The 12,733-nt window shown below is 43.1% G+C and overlaps 1 protein-coding gene across 1 annotated transcript in view; it reads right to left on the reverse strand.

The window, feature by feature from the left end:
- Nucleotides 1–12,733, reverse strand: part of LOC149455100 (electrogenic sodium bicarbonate cotransporter 1-like) — a 619,577-nt gene that overhangs the window by 39,247 nt on the left and 567,597 nt on the right. The window contains exon 15 of the mRNA XM_089686634.1: nt 8,180–8,293. Within this exon, the coding sequence (XP_089542760.1) occupies nt 8,180–8,293 (114 nt within the window). The remainder of the gene's footprint in view (nt 1–8,179; nt 8,294–12,733) is intronic.

Genomic DNA, 12,733 nt, shown 5'->3' on the forward strand with positions numbered 1-12,733 from the left:
CTGATAATCTTATATTACTATACGTTCTGGTGACAAGCAGTAAAACATGCACAAACAGCAATGCACAGATATGAAACTAGCTGAACAGTTAGATTTGAACAATGTAGCCAACAATGCCTGTGTTAAATAATGCTGATCATAATCAGTAATATTTAGATCTCTGAAAAAAAAATACCGACATCCAGGCTCTGGTAGCTTATGGTTAAAAAGTATGTATCTGAAGACATGAATGATGATCACTAACCCAGCTGCTCAGATTATTCCACTAGGACCTGTGGAATGATATACAAAAAGAACTATACATACCAGAGTGCTCTATGGAAAGTGACCACAAGATGGTACTGCAATGCAATGCTACCAGTAATCAGTTAAATTGTTACTAAACCCAGAACCCTGCATTCACTATATCTGGTCTCCCACAGTACACACTACATGGAAAAGCAATTATTTAAGTAAATATAAACTGCTAAATACCTTTTCTCATCAGCAGTTAGAGCAGTCTTGTGACTTCTATCAGTGTTCAGCAAAGCACTGGTTAAAGCTTGTAGGAGGAGTTTTCTTTCTGCTCTAGGAGGATGCAAAACCCCTGACCTCTGTCTCGACAGTGCTTATCACATGCACTCTCCCAAGAAAAAAAAAAAAACCTCTCTAGCAATACACAACAAACTGAGCATGTGCAGAGTGTCCCCACACAATATGTCTTATCAGGAGACAAGAGGGAGACACTAGAAGAAGGGGAGGATCAGAGGAGTCAGGATCAAACAGCATTTTTAAACAATGCAAAAGATTATCCGCTTAAGGTTCCACAGTGAGTATAACAAGCATGCTTTACTTCATATAGAGACTGATTTTACTGTTGTGGGTTTAGTAACACTTTAAAGGATCATACAAATCAAAGCCTAAGCAAAAGGTCCAATGTTAAAATGTTTATTTAGAAGTCAGAAAGTGGCATTGTGAGCCTTCAAAAGAATTAATAACGGTGAGCTTATCCAAACATGCATAGTGGAGGCAAAAATATGAGATGTTACATACCAGCCCATAGGTGAAGGGAACATCAGGAAGAGTAGTTGGTATAGCCCAATAGATGTTATATCCAGGGGAGTTCCGGACGTTCTCAGAGATGGAGATGGATTAACTCCACAGTAGCTGGCCATAGGCCTGAGCACTGGAAATGATGTTATGGTGGACCGGAAGTGACCTACCAGGAAGTACTAGTGGGTTGGGAGGACCTAATCCCTAGACAAAATTAAGTTTGGATGGCAAGCTACCAGGTTATTATGGCAATGCGTTTCACAGTCCTGCTGCTTTTTTCACAGCCACAGGGTAACCAGTATATGTGATAAATAAATTTGCAATATTATTATTATCCCTTACTCCAATAAGGAGGATGGCTGAATTGGGCATTACAACTATTATTCGGTCACAAAATTATCAAAAAAAAAAAACCCCACAAAACTAAATGGATAAAATAATACCCTATTGAAAGGCAAAAATAAGAAATATAAAACAAAAGGCAGATGATTGAAAAATGTAAAAAAAAAAAAAAAAAAAAAAAAAAGGTTTACAACCTTATTAAACACATGTACAGTCAGGTCCATAAATATTGGGACATCGACACAATTCTAACATTTTTGGCTCTATACACCACCACAATGGATTTGAAATGAAACGAACAAGATGTGCTTTAACTGCAGACTGTCAGCTTTAATTTGAGGGTATTTACATACAAATCAGGTGAACGGTGTAGGAATTACAACAGTTTGCATATGTGCCTCCCACTTGATAAGGGACCAAAAGTAATGGGACAATTGGCTTCTCAGCTGTTCCATGGCCAGGTGTGTGTTATTCCCTCATTATCCCAATTACAATGAGCAGATAAAAGGTCCAGAGTTCATTTCAAGTGTGCTATTTGCATTTGGAATCTGTTGCTGTCAACTCTCAAGATGAGTTTCAAAGAGCTGTCACTATCAGTGAAGCAAGCGATCATTAGGCTGAAAAAACAAAACAAACCCATCAGAGAGATAGCAAAACTTGTTGTTTGACTTGTTCTAACTTCTCTCTGTTGGAATATTGTTCCGCTTGGCCGTGCAAAACTCTGCAATTATTTCCATTCTTTTTTTAGATTATCATCTAAGAATGTGCATTGTTTCTAAATTGGTAAGTCTCTTGGGGCCACCTTTAGTTCTAAATATTTGCGAAGAAAGGATAAATCCCACCATTGTGTATTTTATCATGTTGTAATTGTAGGGTTTCTCTCATATTGATTTTAAATTTTTCAATGTGTGGCGGCATGGTGGGAACCACCCCTGGAATCTGCAATCTATGCCATTGTCCACATCTAAAAATGTAGAAAAAATTAATTGCACCATGTTAAAAAAAAAAAAAAAATTATAAATATTAAAAAAAAAATAATATATATATATATATATATATATATATATATATATATATATATATATATATAAAGACACAAAAGAAAATATTTAAATGAAAAACTTAGTGAAGAATTAGAATCTCAGTTGCATGATAAAACCTTATTCATGTATACTATATATGAAACACTAGTTGTCATAAACACTATAAACCAAATAAAAGACAATCAATCAATCAATATGGCTACATAACGTAAATTCAAAATAATTATATCAGCCATTATGGTATAATGCTTTTGTAGTAGATAATAAATGTCCATCCAGCATGGAAAGAAAGCTGAGTCACGTCATTTCAGGTGCGCAGGCCTTTGGCCGTCTACTGTGGAGTTCATCCATCTCCAGATCTATGAGAATGTCCTTTGAACTCCCCTGGATAACAACATCTATTGGGCTAACCCATAGGTTGGTATGCAACATCTCATGTTTTTGCCTCCATCATATATGTTTGGATAAGCTCACCGTTAATAATTCTTTTATCCTGTAAAGGCTCTCAATGCCATTTTCTGACTTCTAAATAAACATTTTAAACAAATAAACATTTTAACCTTGGATCTTTTGATTATGCTTTGATTTGTAAGATCCTTTAACTGAGTACTGCTGGCACTGCATCACCATCTTATGGTCACTTTCTATAGAGCGCTCTAGTATGTGTGTTTTTTTTATTTAGATATCTAGATTTTCTGGAAAAAAAATTAGGCTAGGGCAGTACAGTGGCAGGCTAGGGTGGTATAGTAGTGGTTAGAGTAGTACAGTGGCAAGTTAAGGTAGTGTAATGGCAGTATAGTGATAAATTAGAGAGGTATAGTGGCAGTATAATTAGGGCAGTATAGTGTCAGATTAGAGAGATATTGTGTAAGATTAGGGCAGTATACTGGTAGGTTATGGCAGTGAAGTGGCAGGTTTGGGTAGTACAGTGCCAGGTTAGGGCGGTACAGTGCCAGGTTAAGGTAGTAGCGGGACAGTATAGTGACAGGTCAGGGTGGTATAGTGGCAGGTTAGGATGCTGTAGTGGCAGGTTAGAGCAGTATAGTTTATGGTTAGGCCGGTTGGTTTAGTATAGTGTCATGTTAGGAAGTGCTGGCCAGAACTGTTGCAAGCTGTGCTGCAGATGGAATTCAAAGTTTACAGTTTAATGGCCAAAGGATGGGATGACGATGACAATTACAAGGCAGAAATTTTGCATAGAGAAGAGATCAGGAAGGAATGGATACATTGGCAGGGCGAAAAAAAATTCCACATGGAGAATTCTGACAGGGAATGGTGGCAAGTGTGGCACTTACAGTGCTGTGAAATGGGGCCATGTTGAGAGTCCCAGGTCCCAAGATGCAGCACCTGATGATCCAGAGGAGCAGAAGTCTAGGATTACTTTCCCTGGTGTTGGTGCAAAAGAGTCTGTTATCTTCCCTGGCAAATGTGAAGAAAGTTTTGTTTAGTCTGCAGAGGGTGAAAGAGCACGAGAAACTGGTGGTTTCAAACTATGCCTGCTTATGTGAAGTGAGATGTGTTCTCCTGTGTTGGTGTCTAAGAGGGAAATCTGTTATGTGCAAGAGAAAGAACTGATTCAGCAGGGTGCTGAAGTAGATGTGTCAGGGGTGACCACAGAGGTATGTGTGCCATTGCCCTTAACAACCATGACAGGTGCAACAAAGATGTCCCTGGAGACTTCCCAGGAGCTCATGGTATCTAAGTTTGAAGTCTCCCAGAGCAACTGTGTAGATGCCCTGAAGGGTGGCAGTGTGTCTTGTAAGGTGAAGAGTGATGCGCTAAAGGGTCCACGAGCTCAAGCTCGTGGAGGGGTCTAAGACAGCCTGTAAAAGCCAAGAATGATGATGTTGATGATGATATTGCTGCTCCTGATGATGGAAAATGTATTACTAAAAATGTTGATTGTAATGGTTTTATATCTCCCATGTCAACCACAGGCAGTGCGGCAGAGTTGTCCCTCGAAAACCCAGTAAGACTCCGTGTTGGAGCAGTTGTCCAGCACAGCTCTGATACTGCTCTGGTGGAACAGAGTGGGGAATCAGCTCAAATGGTGGAACATGTATTATCAGAGTCTGATGTGGTTAAAAGTGACTTGCTCAAGGTGTCTGTTACCAAACCACTCTGTATGCCTGTGTCTCCATGGGCAGAAGGAATGGTGAAGAGTACTGGTGATGTGGTGCTGCAGAATGCCAGTGAAGGAAGCACCCCAAATTGGGAAGCTTGGCACAGGAAAGCACTCACAATATTTAACAAAGTGTCCATGCTTTACAAAGCTATGTCATGTAACACAGGGGTGGACATGCTGCTGTGCAAATAGAGGGTCTGCAGAGCAGCCAGTAGTCAAGGGCACTTTGGCTTCTGCAGAAGTTAACCTGTCAGGGGTTGAATGTTCTGCCGCGATGCGCCGGGCGGCGCATGCGCAGAACACTGACACACTCTAGCCAGCGGGCAGCGGGACCTGGGCAATCACGATGGCCACGCATGCGCACTCGCGATCGCGGACACGCGCCTGGCACCAATGACAGCGCAGGGCGCGCTATTTAAACGGGACAGGAGGTATGTCAATTGCCGTTTGGACTTATTGTCCTGTTCCTGTTATCTGATCCTTCCTGTTGCCAACCTCTGCATTGATCTTGACCCTGCTGATTGTCTCCTGCTTGACCCCTGCCTTGACCTGACCATTCTTCTGCCTGATCCTCTGTACCGTGCTGCCCGTTAGTTGCTGAACCTGGTTCGTGACCCTGACCATTCTCTGCCTGCTCCTCCGGTACCTCGCTGCCCGCACGTTGCTGACGTGGCCTGCCTGACTACGCCTTACGTTACCCTGACAATCCATCCATCCCGCATGGATCTGTCCCTGTTACCAGGCCTGCCAGCCTCTTCACGTCAGACTCCATTACCCGCACACCCCTGACGGTGCTCTCTACCACTGCCGGATGTATTCAGGGGTCGTGACCTGGTCACAGTCTGCTCCAAGTCCATCCCCACCATCAGGGGCCCTGGTGAATAAGCAGATTGGGACTTAGACCCCGCGCCCTGAGGAACCCCGCGCTGTGGGTTGCTAGAGACATCGCCAGGCGGTGCCTGACATAACCCCCTCCAGTTAGAAGGACCAGATAAGGGTGTATACATGGCTGAGGTTTTGTCCACAGCTCAACAGATGAATAATGTTGAGTGCTAAAAAAGGACAGTGTAACTGATGAAGACTTGGAACAGTTCACTGTTGCTGAAAGTGGGAGGTTGAGTATGAGACATGCATCTGGCAGTGCTCTGGGGAAGTACCAGGCTATGATATCAGTTACATCTGGTGAGAAAGAGGTCTCTTTAAATGTCTCTGCCTCTCAAGCCTCAGTGAAAGAGCCCCTCAACGTCGCTAATAAGGGAAGAGTCTCTAAAGCCTTGTGGTTAGACGTGGGGTGTATAGAGATAACTGATACATTTGCTAGGAAATGTTGAAATTGGTGAAAACACATTCGCTGTACACCTGAGTGTCTCCACTGAAGATGGACATGGTGGCACTGTGTAGTGGAGCCAGGTGGTACAGGCGGTACTAAGCAATCTTGGTCAAAATTGGAACTGGTACTGGTTAATTGTATGCAAAGTGGTCTCACGGTTCCTCATGAGAGTACTTCAAATGAATGGTGTGGAAGGCACTCAGGAAAACTGCTAGAGAAATCAGAAATGACAGACATGTTAGAGGTCTCTCCATCTGATGAGGTGATGAAGAGCATTCCTACTAGTGCGATCTGAGGTGTGGCTAAACAGTGGCTGGTACATGGCACGTATACAGTCTCATCTACTAACTTCATGAGAAGGAAGGGCCCAGAACACACACGGCAGTGGCAGGAATTCTGTCCACCCACAAAGAGATACAAGTTAAGGTACCCGGAAACACTCTGACAGAAAATAATGACAGTGTTGGTAACTGTAACAGGGAAATATGTGAATCGATATGCAAAAGGAAATGTAAATGAGATTTTGGTTGCCAAAGGGTAAACACAAAAGAGTTAATGAACCTAAAAGTACACCAAGAGTGGTTGAAGTTGGTACAAATCAGACAGAAATTGGCTCTGGGTTAAGCACAAGTTTCCTACAGCTTCAAAGCCATAATACACCAAGAAAACAAAAGTATTCCTAGGACCCTAACATCAAAGGATGGAAGGGTTGGTGGAAGGACAGGAAGGACCCTGTTAAGGTCACAGAAAAATTGCTTGTGGAAGTACACCAGAAAAAACTTGGGGAGGTTTAGTTAAGGTTTTTAGAGCAGAGGTCCTCTTTAACGGTACAAGGGAAGGTAGTGACAGAAAGTGTCCATGTTAGGTGGTCGCTGGCACAGAGATGCCAAAGTGAGGAGCTTGTGTCTCCTCTCCCGGTAGAAAACAAGGGGGGGGGGGGGTATGTGATAGTAAGAGGCCCTGTCACTGTGAAAGTATAGGAAAATGTGACACAGGATTCCCATTAAGGGTAATGAGAGATTTAGAACTATCGTTTGAGTGGAGAAAGCTGTGTTTTAAATTCTGTAGTTCTGGATTGTAACTTTCAATCCTGTGTCCAGAGTTTACCAGGTGTCTGCAATCTGTTTGAGTACTTATACTCAGGTCTGAGGATAGCTTAGAGCTCCCAGGTTGGAGACAGCTTATAGTTTGGAGACTGCTCCCAGTGTGGGAGACAGAAGATCTCACCCAGGGGTCAGAGGAGCCCCAGCCAGAAGCCAAGAGACAGTCTCACCGATGGGTCAGAGGGTGCCCCAGCTGGCAGCCAGGAGATGGAAGGTCTTGTTTCAGGAGTCATGTCGGCTAGTATTGGGGTGTCAGGACAACCTCAATCCATAGGCCAGAAGTAGGCCGTGCAGCAGGGCGCTGCAAGTAAAAGGCTATAGAGAGTCAAGTGATCCAGGAGCTCTGGACAACAGTCAGAGGGAATGGTAAGAGGAGCAGTGGTGCTGCCAAAAAGAGCCGTTCATAAAAACTGATGCAGAAAAAGATATGCCCATGTGGGAATGGTTAACAAAACCTATTAAATAAAAGGCCAGCAGTACAAGCTGAAAGGGGGTCTCCATAACCACAAGATGACCAAAGAAGGAATTTTAACTGGGGATGATGTTCACACACAGAGAGCCCAATTTCTGCAATCTCGTAGCCTGGAGCCCTGGTTTCCTACATAGATGGTAAAGCTGCTATAACCTGAACTAAGTGACTTTTTAGTGCATCCCGACTGTATATAGACCATTGTCCAGGCTTGTTTGCTAGGAAGGTTAGGTAGCCTATACATGTGTTGTATGTATATCTGTAATACTTTGCATATTTTGTATTGTTTTTCTACAATTGTAAATAGTTTGTATGTACAAAATTATTGTTTAGTAATATACATTAATACACTACAGAGGTTTATGCTTCCTTGCTTTATTGCAAAGTGACCTACAAGATGCAAAGCAAAAAACCTAGGAATGCCCATCCCTTCAGACTAATATCCAGCATTCAAGGCATTTTGATATCTGCATTACTCCCCCAAAAGCTAGACCACTGCTTGCATCAGGGATGATAACTCTTAAGGAGTATTAAGGCAGGGTGCTGTAATGTTTTTTTCAGAAAATGTACAGCACCCTGTCACCCTCTCCCACCAGTTATAATCTGTCTGTATAGAGAAGCACAGAGACCCAGTGATGATATCACTGGGTCTAAGTCAAGGTTTTTAAGGAAAATGGTATTGGCATGTTGATAAGGTCAAAATAAACAATTCTCAATAAAATGCTGGAGTCTTACCTTGAATTCACTTGGAACTATTAGTTTAGGAGTTTCAAGGCCACACATAATATCAACAGCACAAAAAATTACAATTGTTAGTATCACTGAAAAATCACCAGTAAGCTTGCGTACCTGTGAAACACAGAAAGCAGAATAAGCAATCACATGCTGTAAAAGAAAAAACCTACAAACATTATACAGTGCTATTAAAGCTGAAGTCCAGTTTCAGTTGCTATTTTTCCTTCTTTCCTTCCTAGGTCCTGTTGCCTGCTTGTTTTTGCTTCTGTGCCACCTTTTCCTGATTTCTTTGCTGCCTGCCCTTTTCCTGTATCCTGGAGCAAGCAGACCCTGTCCTGTTTCTTTTCAGATCAGCTATGCACATGCACGACCATAGTTTGAATAATGCTTCCTTATTGCATTATTCCCTTTTACAAAGCCCAGCATCATAATCAAGTTGTCCATTATTACATTCAGATTCCTCTTGCTAAGGGTCTGTGTGATTCTGGTTTGTTATGTCTTGTATCTTTGTCTTAGTCCTTGTTATTTTTGTCCTATCCCTTGAGAGTTCCTAGTTCACATTCTTCGCCAAGCTCCTGTTTCTGTAATCTAGGCTATGACCCATGGCCTTTTTCACTCCTTATTCCTGTGTGTTCTAAGTCCATCTTGATTCTATTAATACCTCTAACCTATTTGATTGCTTACTTGATCTGATCTTAATAGGATGTCTGCTGCCCTGATCTATGATTTGCTATTGACTATTGTGATAATAATGCGAACTGAGCACCCCAATAGCTGTGTGTGAAAGCCTGGAAAAAAAATATTTCTTCTTCCGTTTTTTTTTTTCAAAGCCATTTTTTGTTTCTTCTTGGAAAAATTGGAAAAAAATAAAAAAGAAGTGTGGAATATTTTCTCTTAAAATGACAAATAATATATCTATGACATGATATTTAAACTATATTACATGAAGACCTTAATGAAAGATTCTGAGACTTTACATAAAGTTCTCTCAGCTGAAGACAAACAAATCCTAGAATACAGTAAAGGAAATAAGTATTTGATCTCCTGCTGATTTTGAATGTTTGCCCACTCACAAAGAAATGATCAGTCTAAAAGTCAAACGGTAGGTGTATTGTAACACTAAGACAGAATAGCAACAAAAAATTCAAAAGAAATGCATGTCTAACAAATTATGCACTGATTTGCATGTTCATAAGGGAAACAAGTATTTGATCATCTATCATGCAGCAGGATTTCTGGCTACCAGGTGTCTTTCATACAGGTCACAAGCTGAGATAAGAAGCAGTCTCTTAAAGGGAGTGCTGCTAATCTCATTTTGTTACCTGTATAAAAGACACCTATCCACAGGAGCAATCAAACAATAAAATTCCAAACTCTCCACCATGGCAAAGACCAAAGAGCTATTCAAGGATGTCAAGGACAAGATTGTAGACCTAAACAAGGCTGGACTGGGCTACAAAACTATTGCCAAACAGCTTGGTGAGAAGGTGACAACAGTTGGTGCAATCATTCACAAATGGAAGAAACACAAAACTACTGTCAGTCTCCCTAGGTCTGGTGCACCATGCAAGATCTCACCTCGTGGAGTGTCAATGATCATGAGAACATTGAGGAATCATCGCAGAACTACACTTGAGGATCTTGTCAATGATCTCCAGGCAGCTGGGACCACAGTCACCAAGAAAACAATTGGTAACACACTATGCCAACAAGGACTGAAATCCTGCAGTGCCCGCAAGGTTCCTCTGCTCAAGAAAGCACATGTCCAGGCCCGTCTGAAGTTTGCCACTGAACATCTGAATGATGCAGAGAACTGTTTGAAAGTGTTATGGTCAGATGAGACCAAAATCGAGCTCTTTGGCATCAACTCAACTTGCTGTGTTTGGAGGAGGAGGAATGCTGCCTATGACCCCAAGAACACCATCCCAACTCTCAAAAATGGTGGTGGAAACATTCTGCTTTGGGGTTGTTTTTCTGCTAAGGGGACAGGACAACTGCACCGCATCAGATGGATGGGGCAATGTACCGTCAAATCTTGGGTGAGAACCTTCTTCCCTTAGCCAGAGCATTGAAAATGGGACATGGATGGGTGTTCCAGCATGACAATGACCCAAAACACACGACCAAGGCAACAAAGGAGCAGCTCAAGAAGAAGCACATTAAGGTTCTGAAGTGGTCTCCAGACCTTAATCCGATTGAAAATCTGTGGAGGGTGTCACAATCATGCCCACAGGGAGAGGCACAGTTCTCCATTTTGCTCCAAATTTCTGCATTGTGGTATTTCTCTTAAACTAATATGCAGTCACCTGAGAGGGGGAGGTGTAGCAGCTCTGGTGTTCAGGCACAGCTCTCACTGTGTCAAGTAGTCTTTAAAGTCATCTCCTCATTCCCCCTCCCTCAGGAATGCGACCAGCGTATGATGCTGAGCCGTCTAACAATTCCTCTGCCAAATAAGGTAGTGAAGATACTAGTTGATGTTGTGTAGAAAAAGAAGCAGTTAGTTTTTGTGGGTAGTCAGAAAACTGAGGACTTGCTGCATGCAACATCTCGCAGAGAAAGAGTTGAAGATTCTCCCATTGACCATCGAAGCAGAGGGAGATCAAAGCACCCTTCTGCTCTGGAACTTGATCTGCTAACCCCAGGCATTTATTTGGCAAGTACTTATTTACCTAAACGTCTTTCTGTTATCTGTTTGCTGTGTTGTTGTGCTCTGTGTGTATATATATATATATATATATATATATATATATATACTGTATATACAGTATAAATATTGGTTACATCTTCTTTCTGTAAATATTTTTACTGCACCCTTTCGACCCTTTTGGTAATAAATCTTATTTCTAAAAGTGTTGAACTGTTTCTATAGCTCCTGAATGTAACTTACGAGTCCCTGCTGAACGCTACTATGAGTATTTACCCTCTGTATAACCGGTCTGTAGAGATAGCGGGATTCTTAAGGACCGATTGGCGGTAGCCTCTAGCGCACCACAGACCAAAATTCCCCAGGGCGTGGAATCTAAGTCCCAACCTGCTTGTTCACCAGGGCCCCTGATGGTGGGGATGGACTTGGAGCAAGCCGAAACCAGGTCGCGGCCCCTGGGTGCAACCAGCTGTGGTAGAAACACTTGTCGGTGGTACGTAGCAGGTGAGAGTCTAATGTGAGGAGGCAGAGTAAGCAATGTTAGACAGGCCAGGTCGGTAACAGCGGGGCAGGTTCGTACAAACGGCAGGCAGAAGAATAAACGGGTCACGGTCCAGGTTCGGCAACAGGAGATCAAAAGGCACAGGATTAGGCAGTAGAATAGTCAGGCAAGGCAGGGGTCAGAGCAGGAGAAGACAACGGATCAGGGTCAGGCAGGGTCGGCAGCAAGGCAATCTCTCAGGACACAGGGTACAGGAAAAGACCATACGGCAACTAAGTACTGCCAGAGCGTGTTTAAATAGGGCGCCCTGCACTCCTATTGGTGCCAGGCGCGCGTCCGCGATCGCGAGTGCGCATGCGCGAGTGCCGTCGTGAGGTCCTAGTGCCCGCACGCAAGTGCGCCTCGGCATACCGCACATGCGCAGACTCACGCGCCGCGATCCAGCCCGAGATTTCTAACATTGCCCCCCCCTACGGGCAGCCTCCGGATGCCCAACCAGTTCCTCCTTTGAGGCTGGTTGTGAAGAAATTCCTGAATCAATCGAGGAGCATGGACATTTTGAGCAGGTTCCCATGAGTTCTCTTCTGGCCCATAGCCTTTCCACTTGATGAGATACTGTGTTTGCCCACCCCTCCTCCTGCAGTCAATAATAGCTTCTACCTCCTCCCCATCAATGTCTATGGCCTCTGGGGGTCTAGATGTACGATCTGCAAAAGGATCTGGTACAGCGGGTTTCAACAGAGACACATGAAAAACAGGGTGGGTTTTTAAAGACTTGGGAAGTGCCAGCTTATATGCAACCTCATTGATCTTACGCTCTACTCGGAAAGGGCCCACGAATTTGGGTGCCAAATTTCTTGATGGGCATGCCAGTTTCAGATTGGTTGTTGCCAACCACACCTGGTCCCCTGGATGTATGACCAATTCCCCTCTTCTTCTTTTTATCAAACATCCTCTTACTATCCTCCTGGGCCTTCTGTAATGGTTTCCTGTAACAACTTGTTATTGGTTGTAAAGAAATTTAGGGTCTCTTGAGCCGCTGGGACTGAGTTCTCCGGGACCAGATCAGGCAGAAAAGAGGGATGGAAGCCATAGTTGGCGAAGAATGGGGATTGCTTAGTGGCAGAGTGGCATGCATTATTGTAAGCATATTCTGCTAGGGGCAAAAGTACCAGCCAGTTATCTTGAAGGAACGATGTATAACACCTAAGGTACTGTTCTAGTGTTTGGTTGGTTCGCTCAGTCTGTTCGTTTGTTTGCGGGTGATATGCTGAAGAGAATGATAGTTCGATTTCCAACCCTTCGCACAAAGCCCTCCAAAACCTTGAAGTGAACTGGACACCCCGATCAGAAACGATATTCTTCGGCACTCCATGCAGTCTTACAATCTCTTTGATAAACACTTGTG

Source organism: Staurois parvus, unplaced genomic scaffold, assembly GCF_062004578.1.
Source record: "Staurois parvus isolate SC_StPar_1 unplaced genomic scaffold, SC_StPar_1.0 ptg000403l, whole genome shotgun sequence".
NCBI lineage: Eukaryota > Metazoa > Chordata > Amphibia > Anura > Ranidae > Staurois > Staurois parvus.